Source organism: Leucoraja erinacea, chromosome 30 (assembly GCF_028641065.1).
Source record: "Leucoraja erinacea ecotype New England chromosome 30, Leri_hhj_1, whole genome shotgun sequence".
Lineage (NCBI taxonomy): Eukaryota > Metazoa > Chordata > Chondrichthyes > Rajiformes > Rajidae > Leucoraja > Leucoraja erinaceus.
In genome coordinates this window covers 14097031-14117528 of record NC_073406.1, presented here as the reverse complement: position 1 = coordinate 14117528, position 20498 = coordinate 14097031, and the positions used below count along the sequence as shown (strand labels likewise).

General features: G+C 41.4%; 2 protein-coding genes across 9 annotated transcripts in view; both read left to right on the top strand.

Annotated features, from left to right (window-relative positions):
- Positions 1–7656, top strand: part of usp48 (ubiquitin specific peptidase 48) — a 90945-nt gene extending 83289 nt beyond the window's left edge. For all 8 annotated transcript variants that reach the window (XM_055659484.1, XM_055659488.1, XM_055659483.1 and 5 more), the window contains exons 23-27: positions 234–395; positions 1858–1983; positions 5076–5124; positions 5535–5561; positions 6652–7656. In XM_055659484.1, coding sequence (XP_055515459.1) covers positions 234–395; positions 1858–1983; positions 5076–5124; positions 5535–5561; positions 6652–6674 — 387 coding nt within the window. In that variant the 3' untranslated portion in view covers positions 6675–7656. The remainder of the gene's footprint in view (positions 1–233; positions 396–1857; positions 1984–5075; positions 5125–5534; positions 5562–6651) is intronic.
- A 5073-nt stretch (positions 7657–12729) lies between these two features.
- The window catches only part of si:ch73-206d17.1 (tyrosine-protein kinase STYK1), a 28942-nt gene continuing 21173 nt past the window's right edge, over positions 12730–20498 (top strand). The window contains exon 1 of the mRNA XM_055659461.1: positions 12730–13285. The gene's annotated coding sequence lies outside the window, so the exon portion shown is untranslated. The remainder of the gene's footprint in view (positions 13286–20498) is intronic.

Sequence of the window (20498 nt, the reverse complement as noted above, 5' to 3'; positions counted from 1 at the left end):
CTGTCTAATCATTGACAAAAATGTTAATGCAAAGAAATAGTAGAAAAGACATGTAAAATAAAGAAACACCAAAAACACCACAAACAGATGCAAAGTATCAGGCATGGTCAAAAGCCAGGGAGTTTTTAACACTTGCTGATAAGCACAAACTGTCACTCCATGCACAGATTACAGTAGAATTGAATAGTTTTTTTTCCTTTTCTGTCAATGCATACAGATACAGTAACTTCTGGAGTAATGGCGCTAAGCGGCGGAAACTGGCACACCCTTGTATTGGCAGTAGCAGTAGCACGTACTATAAACAGGGGATTCGACGTAGTACACGGCATAGAGTTCGAGGGGAAAAGGAGCTCATTGTGTCAGCCAATCAAACTCTCAAAGAGTTAAAAATACAGGTAAATATATTTTAATGTGCTTTTAAATAAAGTTTTGGGTATTGTGACTCCTTGACCTTGAATATGCCTTGAAACACATCCATTTTAGAAAAGAGGAGGTGCTTGAAGCCTTAAAGCACGTAAACTGTGTAAATCCTGCAGACATTGGAAGATAGAGAGGAAATTGCTAGTGTCCTGGCAGATATATTTGTGTCATCATTAGCCATGATTAAGCTATCGGAAGACTGGATGGAGGCTAATATTGTACCTCGATTTAAGGACAGCCCAGGAAACTGCAGCCCAGTGAATGCTAAAATCAGTGGTGGCAAAGTTACTGGAGGATATTCTGAGAGATGGTATCTGCCTACATTTGTAAAGGCGATGAAGAAGATTTAAAAAGCAGTGCAGTAGATCTTGACATTGTGGACTTTAGCGAGGCCTTGACCAGCTAACCCTTGGGAAGCTGGTCAGTAAGGTTAAAGGCATGTAGATCTGCAGACAAAAATAATTCACATGGAGCCCTTGGTTGATATTCAGAATAAACTTTTCTTATTACAAGTTGGCCAACTTAGACGCCTGTCCTAGGCCTGTTGCTCTCCAATTCAAAGCATCCATTATTTTGATACTATTCTCTACCTACCCTTTACCCTGTTATCTCTACCCCGCATGCACAGCAAGTATATAGGATGCGGTAAATTGTTTTAGCTATACTTAGTTTAGTTTAGAGATACAGCGTGGACACAGGCCCTTCGACCCACCGAGTCCGCACAGAACAGCGGTCTCTGTACATTAACACTATCCTACACCCACTAGGGACAATTGACACTTATACCAAGCCAATTAACCTACAAATCTGAATGTATTTGGAGTGTGGGAGGAAACCGAAGATCTTCGAGAAAATCGACATGGTCATGGGGAGAATGTACAAACTCCGTACAGACAGCGCCCGTAGTCAGGATCGATTCTGGATCTCCGACGCTGCAAGGCAGCAACTGCTGCGCCACCATGCCGCACACTTATGCAGTATTGAGAGGATCTACTGAAACAAAACTCAATTGTTTTTAGCTTAATATAAAAAGTATTATGGTGCAGCTTTGTTTTGGTTGCACTAAGGTTAATAGTAATGGTAGGTCTATTGGAAATAATTCAGTTGGTCAAATATATTTGTTTTTTATAAATTACAGTAAATGGCATTAATGCAGTGAATTATTAAAGAAAACAAAAATCGACCATTAAGCAAATCTGCAATTTTAAATGGAGTTATAAAGGATCTAATGTCATGCAATGAACCGCAGATACAAAGTACACTGATGTACAACAATGTTCCAATGAATGATATCAAGGAGGTGCCAATGTTATAACAATCCAATTTCCAAAGCAGGAGTCAAATAAACTATAATTTATTTTAAGAATGCACTTTGTCTAGATTGTTCACAGGAGGAATCCCTGACTTACAGCTGCCTCGATAACTTTTCCTCTGTAGATCATGCACGCGTTTTCTGTTGCACCGTTTGACCAGAACTTGTCACTGGATGGACGGATGTTAACTGATGACACAGCGACACTAGGCAACCTTGGGGTCATCCCAGAATCAGTGATTCTATTAAAGGTACATTTATTTGACCATTAGTTACTTTTTTTTCACTGTTAATATCAGCCTGCTACTGTTTATTTAAAAATCATGATTTATTAGTTGTATGATGATTTTAACCATATAACCATATAACAATTACAGCACGGAAACTGGCCATCTCGGCCCTACAAGTCCGTGCCGAACAATTATTTTCCCTTAGTCCCACTTGCCTGCACTCATACCATAACCCTCCATTCCCTTCTCATCCATATGCCTATCCAATTTATTTTTAAATGATACCATCAAACCTGCCTCCACCACTTCCGCTGGAAGCTCATTCCACACCGCTACCACTCTCTGAGTAAAGAAGTTCCCCCTCATGTTACCCCTAAACTGCTGTCCCTTAATTCTGAAGTCATGTCCTCTTGTTTGAATCTTCCCTATTCTCAAAGGGAAAAGCTTGTCCACATCAACTCTGTCTATCCCTCTCATCATTTTTAAGACCTCTATCAGGTCCCCCCTTAACCTTCTGCGCTCCAGAGAATAAAGACCTAACTTATTCAACCTATCTCTGTAACTTAGTTGTTGAAACCCAGGCAACATTCTAGTAAATTTCCTCTGTACTCTCTCTATTTTGTTGACATCCTTCCTATAATTGGGCGACCAAAATTGTACACCATACTCCAGATTTGGTCTCACCAATGCCTTGTACAATTTTAACATTACATCCCAGCTTCTATACTCAATGCTCTGATTTATAAAGGCTAGCATACCAAAAGCTTTCTTTACCACCCTATCTATATGAGATTCCACCTTCAAGGAACTGTGCACATTTTAATGAAGTCATTGACTTTACTTTGTATTAATTAACCTTGTAATTTCTTATAGTCGGGCAGCATTCTGTCCATCTGATCTCGGCTTTTGTTTAAGATGAACAATGTATGATGAGATGTTCTTGCTCATCCGTACTGTCTATAGCCTATCCAAATTACTTTAGGTTGAAATCACTGAAGAGGACTAATAGTGAACATAATATTTATAAAATTATGCTGATTTTTCAATCGTATTAGTTTTTAGTTTGAAGAACAGCATGGAATTCGGCCCATGGTGTCCATGCTGACCTTTGATTAATGGTTCACATGAGTTCTACGTTATCCCACTTTCTCATTCACTTCCCACACATGGGGGCAATTTACAGAGGCCATTTAACCCATGTCTTTGGGATGTCTGAGAAAATCGGAGCAAACCCGCGTGGCCACAGGGAGAAAATGCAAAGTCCACACAGAAAGCACCCAAGGCCAGGGCCAAAACTAGGTGTCTGGTACTATGTGGCAGCAGCTCTACCAGTTTGCACCACTGTGCCACCCTAATCATCTAATCAATTTGCATAATTTTCTCCCATATTAGCCATTAGTTGTGTATCCAATGTATTCTAAAATCATTCTACGTGGATAGCAATTTCAAATAGCCGTCAAAATGTTACTTTATAAATTTAACATGTATATCAAGTTGATTTTTTAAATAGAGGGCAAGTAATTCTACCGTAGACCCTTGGAATATGTCCTGATCACTGGCCTGGTTTTATTTTATTCAGACATACAGTGCCCTCCATAATGTTTGGGACAAAGACCCATCATTTATTTATTTGCCTCTATACTACACACATTTGAGATTTGTAATAGAAAAAAAATCACATGTGGTTAAAGTGCACATAGGTTGCAAACCACTGATCAGCCGCAAAAATAGGATGGCCAGGTTACAGTTTGCCAATAAGTACTTAAAAAAGCAACCACAGTTCTGGAAAAAGGTCTTGTGGAGGGATGAGACTAAGATTAACTTATATCAGAGTGATGGCAAGAGCAAAGTATGGAGGAAAGAAGGAACTGCCCAAGATCCAAAGCATACCACCACATGTGTGAAACACGGTGGTGGGGGTGTTATGGCCTGGGCATGTATGGTTGCTGAAGGTACTGGCTCACTTATCTTCACTGATGATACAACTGCTGAAGGTAGTAGCATAATTAATTCTGAAGTGTGTGGACACATCCTATCTGCTCAAGTTCAAACAAATGCCTCAAAACTCATTGTCCCGCGGTTCATTCTACAGCAATACAATGATCCCAAACGTACTGCGAAAGCAACAAAGGAATTTTTCAAAGCTAAAAAATGGTCAATTCTTAAGTGGCCAAGTCAATCACCCGATCTGAACCCAATTTAGCATGCCTTTTATATGCTGAAGAGAAAACTGAAGGGGACTAGCCCCCAAAACAAGCATAAGCTAAAAATGGCTGCAATACAGGCCTGGCAGAGCATCACCAGAGAAGACACCCAGCAGCTGGTGATGTCGATGAATCGCAGACTTTAAGCAGTTATTGCATGCAAAGGATATGCAACAAAATACCAAACATAACTACTTTCACTTACATGACATTGCTGTGTCCCAAACATTATGGTGCCCTGAATGGGGGGAACTATGCATAAACACTGCTGTAATTTCTACATGGTGAAACCTAAATGCATTAAAATGGCCTATATTAAAATCTGATAACCACATGTGATTTTTTTTTTCTATTACAAATCTCAAATTGTGGAGTACAGAGGCAAATAAACAAACGATGGATCTTTGTCCCAAACATTATGGAAGGCACTGTATTTTCATTCTCGCTTGATGTAGCTGCATTATCTTAAAAAGTTTGTGCCATAAATTTCGCATTTCTCTTAATCGGTTCGCCTGCAAACCAGTGGCCCGCTTTAAAAAGCTTTGATTTTTGTAACAACAAAAAATAATTAGCCTTTATAATTATCTATGTTGATATTCTGTTTATCCCAGTCTTTTAAGTGTTTGTAAATTTCATGCTATATTAGGAGTACACCCATAAACTAGGTAATTCCAACTTGCCAACAATTTTATTTTCTATTCTCGGTCAGTATTTCAACATAAATTTATCCTGCTTTTTTGTGCTGTAATTTAAATTGTTCAATCATTGTTTTCAAGTCCATGTGAAAAACACAATAAATGCCAAGGGTGGGGATTTAATTTAAAGACATTTGACTGATCATAAAAATGTTACTGAGCTAAGGTGCAAGTGTATGCAAATATTCTAATTTCATTATCTTCTGTACTTAAGGCTGATGAACCAATTGCTGATTATACAGCAATGGACGATATAATGCAAGGTACGAGATTTTATTTGTAGATTCATCAATGTCACTTGTCAATTCAAGAAGCATTTAGACAGGTACATGGATCGTACAGGTTTAGAGGGATATGGGCCAAATGCAGGCAGGTGGAACGTGTAGATGGGACATGTAGGTCGGTGTGGGCAAGTTTGGCCGAAGGGCCTGTTTCCACGCAATACACTCTGACTGACTATTCAACTTAATTGTAGTACAAAGTGAGTAATGGTAATTTCAATAGAGGATTATAATCCATAACATTGTCATTTTAATTCCTTGAATTTAATGAATAAAATATGAATTATTTTATAGTTAACAATTTTTTATTTTAAAAATCTAGTTTACTGTGCTGATTTGTAATGTTTTTTGATATGCAGCTCTTAATTAACATTGCAACTTTTTTTTTTCAGTGTGTATGCCTGAAGAGGGTTTTAAAGGTGAGATTTTCTTTTTAAATGTTGAAATATTTGTGGCTCAACAGTATAAATGAATTTCTTTTGGAATTTATCTGTCCGGTCTGTGGGTACATAATGTCCCCAAATGTTAATAATATGGCAAATGTCCATACCCCAATATTTCTATTTTTAATCTGAATTGTTAGCTCAAGCATTGGTATTAATAATATGCCCAGATTGAGATGCATGTGATTATCTTGCCAGCTGTCAGTAATGCTACAGCAATTTTTGATGTTTTGGATGTTGCTTGGTTTGTTATTTTTGTTGGTAAGATATAGAGGATTATACTTGAATGCAAGGAGAAAGTTTACAGTTAATGGCATGACCCTTAACAGAGGGATCTTGGAGTGCAAGTTCAAAACTCACTAAAGGTGGCAACACAAGTAGATAGTGGTAAAGAAGGCATATGGTATGCTTGCCTTCATTGCTAGGGACATTGAATGTAAGTCAGGAAGTTATGATGCAGGTCTATTGGACTGTGGTTAATCTGCATTGGGGGTATTGCGTGCAGTTCTGGTTGCCCAATACAGGAAAGATGTGGAAGTGCAGCCTGTATTAGAGGATTTCAGAGACAGGGAGAGGTTGGATAGAATTGGATTGTATTCTATGGAATGTCAGAGGTTGAAGGGAGACTTCCGAGAGACATAGATAGGGTAGACAGTCAAAACCTTTCTCCCAGGGTGTAAATGTCCAACACTAAAGGGCATAGCTATACGGTGAGAGGGGAAAATGTAATGGAGATGTGCGGGGCAAGTTTAATTTTTACACAGATGGTAGTGGGGGCCTGAAGGCATTGTCAGGGGTGGTGGTGGAGGCAGATACGATAGTGGTGTTTAAGAGGCTTTTAGATGGGCACATGGAAGCGCAGGTAATAGAGTGAAATGGATCATGTGTAGGCAGATGAGGTAAGTTCAGCAAGGCATCAAGTTTGGCACAAACATTGGGGGCCATAGGGCTCATCCCTGTGCTGTCCTGTTCTATGTTCTATATTGTAAACAATCGCTTGACTGCTAATAACATTATTTGACTGCTCAGAACGACACCTTAAACTGCTGCATGGTTCTTGTTGCAGGTACTGGTCTATTGGGCCACTGAAGTGATAGACCTGCTGTAGACAGCTGGGTGGACGTTGTGCAGTAGGAAGATGCACGGGGGTAAAATCACTCTGACATTGCACCAGGCATACAAGGATGCACACTGACTTGGTTTATACTTTTAAAAAGAAATGACCAGTCTAAGTTTGCTTGCAACTCTTGCAAAGAGCAGTGTCTAATATGTGGCTCAAGAACAATGGAGGAAAAATATCCCCTTTCCATGCTGCCTTGGCATATGATGGTGACCAGATAATTGACTTATATTAGGGGGAAAATATTCTCCTCAATTCACTGTCTAAAAATGTGTTTGAAGCAAAAGTGGTTTCATGATGGCTAATCTATCCAAGCAGCTTGAAGTAAAGTTCCCTCCATGGGCACTCGTAACTGTTGGTAAATTGTTATTGGCCACTAGACAGGTAATAAGTTTTCTGTGTGATCCCACCACACAGTTGATTTCTGCTTAGAACGACACACCAAATTGACCTTAAAATTGTGTAATATTGAGTTAATTTGTTTAATAAAGATTAACACATCAGAGCTGCATTTCAGAATGTGTAATATGCAAGAACAAAATGAATAGATTTAATATTCTACAAGTATGAAAGAGTTCCCCAAGTTGGGTTGTTCTTTGCAACTTAAGCTGCATACACAGTGAAATAGTTGCCTGAATTATTACATAAGTAATGTCTCCTAACGTGTTCAAATAATATTGTACTAGGACCACTGAAGTGCTGTAAATAAATGCAAAGCTTCCTGATTTAATACATTTTACTGTTTTGTTTTCTTTTGATACAACCTTTTGCTTGAAAAGGAATTGAAAGTGTGCTACAATAGTTTTTTCCAAATCCTGTTAAAAGGGTTGTGCAAATTGCGTTTGTTGTAGAAATGCTGTGGTAAGAATGACAAATCCACTAGAATTGTTATATTGCTTTACTGTACTAAATAAATGAACAGATGGTTACAGAAAATGTGATTTAGTTTTTGTTCAGGTCGGGCCTGAAGGCGCTGAATATTCAGATCCATCTGAATGTTACAACATTGACAATGATGAGTAAATATCTGATATCCTAAATTGATTTCACATTGTAAAATGCCATTAAGGCTTGTCAATTGTGATATTACTGGAACAAGCATGCAGAGACTTATTTGTGGACAGCACCTGCAGACTATTTCCCTTCTGTCTACAGAACATACTAACCTCTTGTATCCCAATTTTGTTTTCTGATAATATCCCATTTTTTCTGTTAATATCTGAATAATGAAAATTGTAATGATTTGCCTTGTAACTGAGTGGTTGTCAACTTTAGTTGAAATTGATGTGGAGTAATTTGTATAAAATCTCATATTTTTGCTTTCATGTTCATCCATCCTCTTACAAGGCATCTTATTTGTAGTTGACACCTCTGGATCAAATGAATAGGCCAGCAGGAGAGCGCAGCATGTTTAAAGTAAGAACGTAGAGTAGAAGCAAGAAATTGCACGTGTTGGTTTACAAAAAAGACCACAAGTGATGGAGTCCACCATGGATTAGTGACTTGTTGAGTTGGGATTATTTTTCCCTACAAAACTGCCAGTCCAAAGAAGCCCCTGACCTGAAAGGTCACCTATCCATGTTTAAAGTAAGTTTTGCTTCAAAATGTTCTAAAAAAAATTACAATGCCGTTTCCTTTTTCTTACTATGTCATCTCAGTAAACCATGGAGGTCTTACAGATGCTGTTAAATGTCCACCACTCACCGTCTGGTTTTGGTGTGCAACTTGAAATACCATGGAACAGTCAAACTCTAATCTTCATTCTTCATTTCCCTAATCCAGCAGCAGTTTTACTGAATAGTAGTTTGTCAAATCTGGTAGGAAAAGCTAGTCGTTGCAGAACTTACACGATTGTATGTGAAGCCAGGGAAGGGCTGTGGTGGGGTTTGCGTCGATGCTGTAGTTGGTCTGTGAGGAATAAGAGCAGAAAATCCTAGAACATTCAATAAACAAAGGTGGGTGTCTTGGGAATTGATTGATGGATGATTCAACATCTTCAATAGGAAAAATGCTGAAGTTTGAAGCATTTTCCATGGACAAGACAAGGTAACCAAGAAACCTTCTCTCCAACCTATTTCATTCTGGTGGTATTTTTTTCCCCTTCCCGTTGCCATGTCTACGATGACAGTGGGGCCTTTGCTCCGGTCATGTAAATTCCTCAGCGATAGTTTATTATCGTGTTCCCCATTCCTGATCAGAAGCAGTATTATCACCTTGACCATTTATTTAACGTAGTTGCAGAATATTCAATGGGAAGAATTCTGGCACAAACTAATTGCTGGTGCTAGAGGAATCTAGTTCTTTATTTCCAAGTCTGGGTGTGGTCTCATTTCTATCCATTCTCCTCTCCAAACTAGAAACTTTACCACTACAGTCTTCTCGCGATACATCTGTGACCCGTTCCCTCTGGCGACTGTTTGCATACCTGTGTCTACAAAACAAAGAATCTCACTCTGGCATGTCACATGTGATAATAAAGTATCATTCATTCATTCACTTGTGAACATCATGCATTCATCAAAGCAACAGTAAGAGGTTGTGTTTAAGAAGGAACTGCAGATGCTGGAAATTCGAAGGTAGTCAAAAATGCTGGAGAAACTCAGCGGGTGAGGCAACACCTATGGAGCAAAGGAAATAGGCAACGTTTCGGGTCGAGACCCTTCTTCAGACTCCACTGTGAGGTTGTGTTCAGGTTAACTTTTATTTCATTCCTTGTATGATGCCTTCAGCTGTGTTTAATATAGAGATTGTGCGAAAACAGACTTTTTCGCCCACTGAGTCTGCTCCGACCAGCGACCCTCATACACTGGCACACACTACACACTAGAAACAATTTACAATTTTTACAGAAGCCAATTAACCCACAAAACTGTATACCTTTGGAGTGTGGGATGAAACCAGAGCACCTGCGGAAAACCCACGTGGTCATGGGCAGAGCGTACAAACTCTGTACAGCACCCATAGTCTGGATCGAATCCAGGACTCTAGTGCTGTGAGGCAGCACCTCTACCACTCCTCCCTGGTGGACATTTCTGTAAACACCATGGTATTGCAGCATTAAATGAAACAAAGAAAGGTCTCGGCCCAAAATGTCAAGAATCCATGTTCTCTGGAGATATGTTATGTCAGCACTTTCTGTCTCTTTTTGTGAACCAGTATCTGCAATTCCATGTCATCATCATCATCAATACATCATCCCAAAATAGATTTGATTTATTTCCATGAATACCGTCTGATCTTTGCATGTGTATTTGCATCTGTTTTATTTTTAAGATTTGCAGCATCTATATGCCCAGGTGAGATGGATGCTGTTTATTTTAATTCATCACATCTCTGAAGCACCCTTGATGCATTACAATTGCTTTCCCCTTCACAGTGGCGCAGTGGAGCTGAAAATAATCCTGCAGAAAGCAAATTTTATTTTTTTTAATTACCTTAGCCACCTAAGCATGAACAACAATTTGCATCCCTGGGGAAATCGCCCCCACCATGGAAACGCCTTAGACTTGTTTTATTCCACAGTGGATCAAGCTGTTCTCTTGCTGTGTTCACTGAAGCCTGCCCTTTTGTGTTTATCAAAGATGGGTATCAAAAGGGCAGCACATTCAAACGACGTACAGGTTTGTAGGTTAATTGGCTTCTGTAAATTGTCTCTAGTGTGTAGGATAGAACTAGTGTGCTGGTGATCGCCCATCCCATCCCTATGAGAAGTTGTTCCAAATCATCTCAGCTTTAAATGATCAGCCACTTTTATCTTATGTCCCCTTGTTCAAGTTCTTCCACAAGTGGAATCATCTTGACATGTACCCTCTATTGTCCCCTTCAGATCTCTTCAACTACAAAGAATATATATCTAATAGAATTTGCTACTATTTATAGAGCAACACCACCCCCTCCCCCTCCTTAGTAATTAACCAGGTGACGCATTTGGACTAACTCCAATGTTACTATATTCTTTCTTAAGGTAACCAAAACTGTACTTGGCATTCCTCACACATCCTGTAAAATTGTGTCATCATTTCCCTATTCTTTTAAACTCCAACCTTCTTGCAATAAAGGCCATTGTGCTCCTTGCCTTCCTAACTACTTGTTACACCTACCTACTTAATTTCTGCAATTCTTACACAAGAACCCCTAAATCACTCTGTACTTATCTGTAATCTTCCTCCATTAGTTGATAGTTTGCCTTTAGCTTCCTCTTACATAACATATTTCCGTGATTTGACAAGTTTTTGCCTGCTCATTATATGATGTTGCAGAATTCAATATCCTCATTTTAACATGCCCTATTTTTGTGTTACTTGGATACTTTTCACTATGCTTCCCTCTGCCAGATCATTAGTGTAAGTAGCAAATAATTGAAGAAGCAAAACTGATCTTTGGAGAATTCCACTAGTTAATGTTGTTGCAACCAGCTGTCTGTCTTCTGGGTTGATAACCAGTCTTTATGCTAGCACACTTCACCCATGGTATTAGTTGGGCAGAATAGTAAGTTTGCAGATGACTCAAAACTTGGAGCAATGGGTAGTGAAGAAGGTTGTCAAAGGATAGAGCAGGTTATAGATCAGTTGCAAATATGGGCAGAGAAATGACACATGAAATTTAATCTGCACGTCTGAGGTGTTCTTTGGGAGGTCTAATGTAAGGGCAAAGTTGACAGTAAATAGCAGCAGATTACAGAGTATTGATGTATAGCTATATCTTGGGGGTGCAAGTCCATAGCTCCCCGAATGTGGCAACAACAGGTGACAAAGTGGTAAAGAAGGTTTGCCTTCATCAGTGAGTAAAAGAATCAGGAAGTCATGTTGCACCTTTATAAAACATTTGGAGTATGGTTTGCAATGGTCTTTGGGAGAGGATTAAACGGGATGTTACTTGGATTGGAGTGTATTAGCTACAAGGAGAAATTGGACAAACTTGTGTTTTCTTTGAAGCATCAGAGGCTGAGGGGAAACCTTGATGGAAGTTAATAAAATTATGAGGCAATGTTTTAAGAAACGTTTAGACAGGTACATGGATAAGATAGGTTTAGAGAGATATGGACCAAACATGGGCAGGTGGGACTAGTGTGGATGGGACATGTTGGGCAGGTTGGCTGAGGCTTTTTTCCACGCTCTATGACTAGATAGAGTAGACAGTTTTTTTCCCAGGGCAGAAATGTCAAATGCCAGCAGGCATAGCTTTAAGGTGAGAGAGGGAAAATTTAAAGAAGGCGTGCAGGGCAAAATATTGTTAAATCGTTGTAGGTGCCTGCAACGTGCTGCCAGTGGATGTAGTGGAAGCAGATACTATAGCCGAGTTTAAGAGGCAGTTATACAGGCTCACAACGGTGAAGAATACAAGCAAGAAAGTACTTTGAATCTGGACTGGCTGTGAAACCCCTGACAATTGTATACACTTCATTGCAATAATTTCAAATAACACACCGCAGACTAGCTAAAATTCTCCTGTCCTGGCTACGTTCTCATACATATTCCCTATACCCTCTCTAGTTTTATCATGCTCCTTAGAATACATTGACGAGAATTGTACATAGTAGTCTAGTTGTTGCCAAACTAATCTGGTGTGTAGTTATAACTGTCATGTTCTAATGAGTCCCCTTAGTTAATATAGGAAAGTACCTTGCCCACCACTTAATCTACCAGTTCGACTGCAGTCAACTAACAATAGGTATGCCCGCAAGTCCCAATTGCCTAAAAGGTGTGTCCTGCAACATAATTTCCGATAGGTTCCTTAGTACCCCACCATTTTTTAGGTGTTCCCTTGCATCATTCGCCCTCCTCACATACATTTAGATGGACACTTAACAAGCAATGAAACAGAAGGTTCAGTCGTAATGAGGGCAAATGAGATTAGTGTAAATGGGTAAAAAGATTGGCATAGACGTGGTGGGCTGTGCATGCTGCCTGACCTACTGGGTGTTTCCAACACTCTGTTTTTTTTCTCTTTCTTCATAAACTAATATGTAGATCCACCTGCACAGCATAAATAGAGAAGAAATGAAGAAGGGTCTGGACCCGAAGCGTCACCCATTCATTCCCTCTGGAGATGCTGCCTGTCCAGCATTTTGTGTCCCATCTTCGGTTTAAACCAGCATCCGCAGTTCCTTCGAAGATAGACACAAAATGCTGGAGTGACTCCGCGGGGCAGGCAGCATCTCTGGAGAGAAGGAACGGGTGACGTTTCGGGTCGAGACCCTCATTCAGACTGAGATCTTCACAGCTGTGGTTCCTTCCTACACACAGCAAGGTGTTGCTCAAGGCTCCAGACTGCCAGGTGTATGAGTGTCTCGGGTGACGGAGCCACAGGGGGACTGGCAGCCACACCCCGACCGCTAGCAGCGCCACACCCCAGGCGAGGTGTGCAGTGGCTCCAGCCTCTGGCTCCTTACAACAACCTGGTTGCAGCCCGAGGGAGAGGATCAGTAACAAGCGTCAACTACAAGCTGCCCTGAGAATTAAAACGGCTTTCGAAAGCAAATAGAAAATGCGTGGATTTCTGCAGCAGCCGGTCGCATCGGATGGAGACTGAGTGATATCGCCCATGTGTCCCGGGGCCGGACTGACGACAGTCGCTCTGGGTGAGAGACCCCTTTCCTCTCTCGCCCTCCCCGCTGTGAACTCCGGTTGAAATGCAAAGTTTTACTTCAAGCGGCGTCGTATTTACTCCTGTTCTGCGAGCTGCCGGGGGAGCCTGTCTCATTGATTCAGCCCCGTCCATTCAGCTTGAGGCTGGGGCGCCGGGGTGGGTGTGGTCCATTCACGCCGCTCCTGTTCCCCGGCTAAGCTGGGACGTGCCGGTGCCGGGCCCGGGGGTTCACGATAACTCGCTGGCTCCGGCGCAGGCAGCTCCCGAGGGCTGGGAGTCTCCGCTGGGCTTGGTGAGTAGGTGGGTGGTGTTCAGGAGCAGGGTCGCCCGGAGTTACCACGGAGATGGTGTTTCATTTGTGTTGGGGGCGGAGAAATGCCCAGCGGGTCAGTCAGCGTCTTTAGAGAGACGAGCAGCGTTCAACTTGCGGGTCAAGTCTTGAGGATTTCAGGAGAGGTGTGCGTGACCTGCAAGTCCAGCGGACACACACGCACAGTGCAACGACCTGAATATCCTCTCTCCACAGATGCTGCCCGACCTGCTGAGTATCCCTGGAATTGTTTTTGCTGTGCTTAAGGTGGAAGGCACAATGCAGCCCCCTCGTACCAAGGTTGTAGTCACAGGCCGCTGGCGAGCCGGCACATTAGTGAGTGTCCCCCTCCCTTCCCCATCTCTTGTTGTGATGGACGCGCGTTTGTTGCCAGGAAGCGGACGACTTTGTGAAAGCGTGATGACCCCGATACCCACACCCCGTGTTTCCATTCCATCTGTCCGGCCAGCGGGCCTCATTCTAAAGACTGAAGTGTCCAAGGAAAACCTTCAGTGCAGTTGGATAAATAACCGCGGGTGAGTATTGTAGACACTGGGCTGGGAGCGACAGATGGAGTGAATTGAAGCCGAGATGTTCCCGTGCAATGATAAGCATCTAGACTCTAGAGCGTTTATTCTGCAGATGGTAGTAAATAAACTATAATATGTGTTAGAAGACTGGATGTTATTCGCGAACTTGTATAGGAGCTGCATGTCTCTATCATCACCCTGTGAATTCTTACTCCCCCTGAATGTTTAGGTCATTGTTGCCACCTGTATCGAGGTACAGTGAAAAGCGTTTGTTTGCGTGCTACCCATTCCAAGGGAAACAGATATATGATTATGATCGAGCTGTCCACAGTGTACAGATAAAGGGTACAACATTTAGTATGATAAAGTTCATTAAGGATGATTAAAGGTCTCCAATGAGGTGGATGGGAGGACAGGACTAACGAGGACTGTTCAATTGCCTGATAACAGCTGAGGAGAAACTGTGCCTGAATCTTGTGCTGCCCTTTCTTCCCGAGCGTCGTGTGCCACTGAAGGTTATGCAAGCCGCTTACGTGAAGTGGCTTTAGGAGTTGAGTCGTTGGCAGACTGTGTGGTTTAAGATATCTATTTGATACAACAATACTGAGTGTGGGGGCTGGCAGCGTGCTTAAAGGTTACTTCTTTAGGTTTCAGTGGCGTTAAATGAACTGTGGTTGAGATGAGAGGTGCAGTAAATAGAATGTGACATACTCTTGACACCTTCCTGCAGCAACATTGATGTTTTTCTCCTCCTGATGTCGACTCTGTAGTTATTGATCTCTCATCTCTCTGTGTACGTGGTACCCAGGGGATCACTGGCCCCATAAGGATGAAACACTTGTGAAAACACCAGCGGCTGTGGTAGCGAGTCTCCAGCTTTTTGTGTCTATTTCAGGATGAAAAACTTCATTTCACACATCAGTTTCTATTGTAATCTTTTAGGAAATCTTTTAGGACCGAGATGAGAAAATCATTTTTTACACAGAGAGTGGTGAATCTGCGGAATTCTCTGCCACAGAGGGTAGTTGAGGCCAGTTCATTGGCTATATTTAAGAGGGAGTTAGATGTGGCCCTTGTGGCTAAAGGGATCTGGGGGTATGGAGAGAAGGCAGGTATGGGATACTGAGTTGGATGATCAGCCATGATCATATTGAATGGCGGTGCAGGCTCGAAAGGCCAAATGGCCTACTCCTGCACCTATTTTTTTTTTTCTATTGTAATGGGTTTAAAAACTTCAGGCCCTTCCACCACAGGGTCAGCGATTCCTTATTCTGAGTCAAGCCTGATTCTTGTATCTTGTTCGTCACCATAAACATCCCTTTTAAAACGTATAGATTAGATGTAAATCTTACAGATGAGCCTTAAGGATTATATTTGAGTCACAGTATTAGGTCTTTGTGATGGAAAAATGAGATGTGGAGAGTGTTGGTTAATTGGGGTCGTCCTAATGAACACACTGCTGTGTAACACTGGACTGATGGCGTACAATCAGTCCAAATCTAACCAATTTAACCCATTCTTTGCCATGTGTGCTTTCACCTATCCATGTTTGTCATCTGGAATTTATTGGCAGCCACTATAATTGTTCATTTAAAATATTTTTGATTTCATTTTGATGTATCGTTCGTCACTTTTCTTAGACAAAGTTCCTGATGGGGCTTCCCTTTAGAGAGGCAGGGTGACAGGTCTACAGAGTAATGCGGAAACAAGGAAATGCAGATGCTGCTTTACAGTAAAAGACGCACAAAGTGCTGGAATAACTCATAGAAACAGAAAATAAGTGCAGGAGTAGGCTATTCGGCCTTCGAGTCAGCACCACCATTCAATATGATCATGGCTGATCATCCAGAATCAGTACCCCATCACTGCTTTCACCCATATCCCTTGATTCCGTTAGCCCCAAGAGCTATATCAACACTCTCTCAGCAGCTCGGGTAGCATCCAGGGAAAACATGGATAGGTGATGTTTCGGGTCGGGACCCTTCTTCAGTTCACGTCTCTGAAGAAAGGTTCACCTCCATTATGAATAGCCCACTCCTCATGTTGAGAGTGATCCGTAGTATTTCATTGAAAACTATTATCTCTGACATTGCATTTCTCCTTCAGTGCTGTACAAGATCATACCTTCATTATGTGGTCCCGCCTCCTGCATTAACTTAAGCAGGGGAATCAATCTCACTGCACTCCCCTTGATGTGCCCTGTTCAAAACAAAATCTTACAAATGTCAATGAGGTAAAATCTAATTATTTTAAACCCTAGAAATGCAGCCCCGGGGTACTCTATCTCTGTCCCTACGGCAAACCTGCCATCCCAGGAACCAGTCCGGCAAATCATCATTGCACCCTCTCTGTGCCTGAAGTAGTGTATAATGTTCTAGGCTCCTCACTAGAATGGTACTGTGTAATGTAGGTGATATGATTATTAAGTCTGTGGTGGTGTGATGGACATTGAAGAAAGTTGTGTAAGATTACAACAAAATCTAAATCAATTTGGGAAATAGAGTAAAGGAATGGCAGATTAAATTTTATTTGGACAAATGTGGAGGGATACGCTTTGGGAAGATAAACCCGACAAATGAAAAACCTACATGCAGGGGTTCCCTCCCCCCTTCCCCATTCACTAGTCACATTTTTGAAGAACCTCTAGGTTAGTCAAACGTCCTCTCAGAATCTGAAATAAGGAAAAGGGAACTTTCATAAAAGATTTATCAATTATTTTACGTTTAGGTTTCATTTGCCACTCCCACCTGGCTTTCATTGTTTCTAAATGTTATTTTGTTGCACTTTGATCTTATTCAATGCTTTAATGAGTCATGATTACATTGCATTTCTATATCCCAGTGTTTTTATTTTGTGGCTAAATGTGAGCACAATGGAATTCTTATGAATTTTATTGAGGTAAAATCTCATTGTTTTAAACTCTAGAAATGCAACCCTTATGTACTCTATCTCCACTAATGCCAAACCTTCCATTCCAGGAACTAGTCTGGTGAATCATCACTGCATCCCCTTTGTGCATGGAATACTGTATAATCTCATTTACTCAATCCCCTTTACTAGCCATCATTCCCTCCTCTCTGACTGCAACTACACTGGTCTGCCAGATCAAGTTTATGACTGCCTCAGCTACAAATCCTGGTCGGGGTGGTGAGTTGCTGACCATGGATAGAGGCTTGGATAGAGTGGATGTGGAGAAAATGTTTCCACTAGTGGGAGAGGTCATAGCCTCAGAATTAAAGGACGTTCATTTTGGAGGGAGATGAGAAGGAATGTCATTAGTCAGAGGGTGGTGAATCTGTGGGATTCTTTGCCTCCGAAGGCTGTGGAGGCCAAGTCAATGGATATTTTTAAGGCAGACATAGATAGTTTAGTACGGGTGTCAGCGGTTATGGGGAGAAGGCAGGAGAATAGGGTTAGGAGGGAGAGATAGATCAGCCATGATTGAATAGCAGAGCAGACTTGATGGGCCGAATGACCTAATTCTGCTCCCAACCCTTATGACCTCATGAGTTGTGCTGAAGGACTATTTTCTTAAAAGTGTCGTATTCTGTCTTTTAGATGTTTACTGTGGAACGTTGCCTAAGGTTTCTCTTGTTCACATTTAAACACTTATCAATAGGTGTGTTGGAACTATATAAGTCAGCTTGCATTTATGGATCCATAGATGCTGTCTCACCCGCTGAGTTTCTCCAGCACTATTGTCTACCTTCGATTTTCCAGCATCTGCAGTTCCTTCTTGAGCTTTATTTGTTTTGAATTACTAAATCTGTGTAGAGTTTACAGCAGGACTCTGAGGCGTGTTAATGTGCAGCGAGATCTTGGCGTGCAAGTCCATAGTTCCCTGGAATGGCAACACAAGTAGATAAGTGGCAAAGAAGGTGTACTGTAAACTTGCCTTCATCGGTCGGGGTGTTGCATATAATAGACAGTCATTCTGCATCAGTATAAAATCTTGATATTGACACAAGGTGGTGGAATGACTGGGTCAGGCAGCATCTCTGGAGAACAAGGATGGGTGACATTTTGGGTTGGGACCCTTCTTCAAGCTCTGAAGTATAAATCAGCATCTGCAGTTCCTATCTATGCATATAAAACTTTGGCTAAGCTAAATTTGGAGTATTGTCTGCAGTTCTGGTCACTACTGAGGGAGATATTTAGCGGCATAGAGAGGCTGTAGACAAGGTTCACCAGGATGTTGCCTGGATTAGAGAGTATAAGGAGAAGGCTGGTGAAACAAAGGTTGATTTATCTGGAAAACAGAGCCTGAGAGGTGACATGATAGAAGTATATCAAATGTTGTTGGAAGGAACTGCAGATGCTGGTTTAAACCGAAGATAGACACAAAATGTTGGAGTAAGTCTGAAGAAGGGTCTCAACCTGTCACCCATTCCATCTATCCAGAGATGCTGCCTGGCCCGCTTAGTTACTCCAGCATTTTGTATCTATTTTAGAAGTATATAAAATTTAGATTGGTATCCGTGGGGCAGATAGCCAAGTATTCTTGCGTGGAAGTGTCAAATACCTCTAAGGAGAAAGTACAAAGGAGATTTACGTGATAAGCTTTTTAATTTGGATGATATAACACAGAGAGTGCTAGGTGCCTAGAACGTGCTACCAGGGATAACCATGGAAGTAGGTACGACAGCAATGCTTTAGAAGCTTTTAGACAACAGAAGAACAGGCAGAGGATGAAAGGATATGGACCATCTGCAGTCAAGTCTGATGAGTTTAATTTAGCTTCATAATCAAACAGACACACACACACACACACACACACACACACACACACACACACACACACACACACACACACACACACACACCACTGTTCCTGTGCTGTACTCGTCTATGTTTTGCAGCAATACTAACATTTTTTACCAATAAATAAAATAAAACAAAAATTAAACTTGGCCCTTTAATAAAACAAACCACGATGGTGTTCATCAGTGCAGTCCCAGCAGTTCATTGCTGAATATTTTCCTTGAGCTGACTATTGGACAGCTGTCGATTGCCTTCACTACTCATTGGCAGATGTTTGAAATCTGCCCCTGAAATTGGTTATCAATGTGTTATAGTGGGGTGGAGGAGCAACCTCTGTACACAATCTTTTCTGGGAACTTCCTCAAAGGATTCCCAATTTGCCATGTGCCGTGATTGAATGAGCCTGATGATGTGCTGATTATTTTTTAGCGGTTGGGTGATCAATTTCTGATACGCCTCCATCTCTTGTCAGTCGGTAACACTGGCTTTTTGTACTTCATTTTGAACAAGCCCAAAAGATGAGACAATCTCTCTCATTAGGCAACAACAGAGATTGTTCAAGTCATTTAGCATGCTCTACTGGGTTTTGAGGGACACTTGATTCACTGACGTTCTGCCTTCACCAAAGTCTTTGGAACTTGTATATTAATGTAAATATATTTGAGGTCCGTATGGTCTTTTAAATTAAAATAAACGAAATATTTGTTATTTAAAATAAACAACTATTTAATATTACTATGCCAAGGTAAATAATCAAAAGGTTGCTACCTGACACACTGGTTTCCTCCAGCACTTTGTATTTTCCTTTTGATACTTCCACTGGAGTTGATTATTAATGGATATTTTAATGCATGCACAGGTGCACTATCATTGCTCAAGCACCTCTGAATGAAATCTAACAGTATGATTGTTAGACAACAGATTTGTTGGAGGATTTATTTGAGTCTGTTTACTTACAATTCATTAAAAAGAGGTTGGTCGACGGCCAATATTGACTGTTTTGCTATAAACACACAGTGAGATTTGTTTTTCTTATTTGGTAAGTTAGTGGCAATGTGCACGCATCCAGCTAGCTGTTTCATTATCCCAAGGGTCTGCAGATCAATAGAAATGACACAGCCAATGCATTGCAGCATTCTCTCACAGACGTCCAAAGACGTACATGTTTGTAGGTTAATTGGCTTGGTATAAATGTAAATTGTCCCTTGTGTGTGTAGGATAGTGTTAGTGTGCGGGGACCGCTGGTTGGTGCGGACTCGGTGGGCTGAAGGGCCCGTTTCCGCACCGTATCTCTAAACTAAACCAAAGTTCAATATCGCAATGTTACTCTTTTCCTGCCACATACATTCAAAGTTAAAATAGATCTGCCCTTTTATGACATGGTCTTTAGAGGAGGCAGCACAAGGGAAACTAAGCTGCAAACCACCTGTACTCTTTATCTTGATGTTCACGAGCTTACTTTTGACTATCTGGCCCCTCATTGAATGTAACATCTGAATCGCTGTAGTTGTTGGGCTCAACTGAACAACTTGTTCTCCATGGGGCAGCATGGTGGCGTAGCATGGTGGCACAGCGGTAGAGTCGTTGCCTTACAGCGCCGCAGA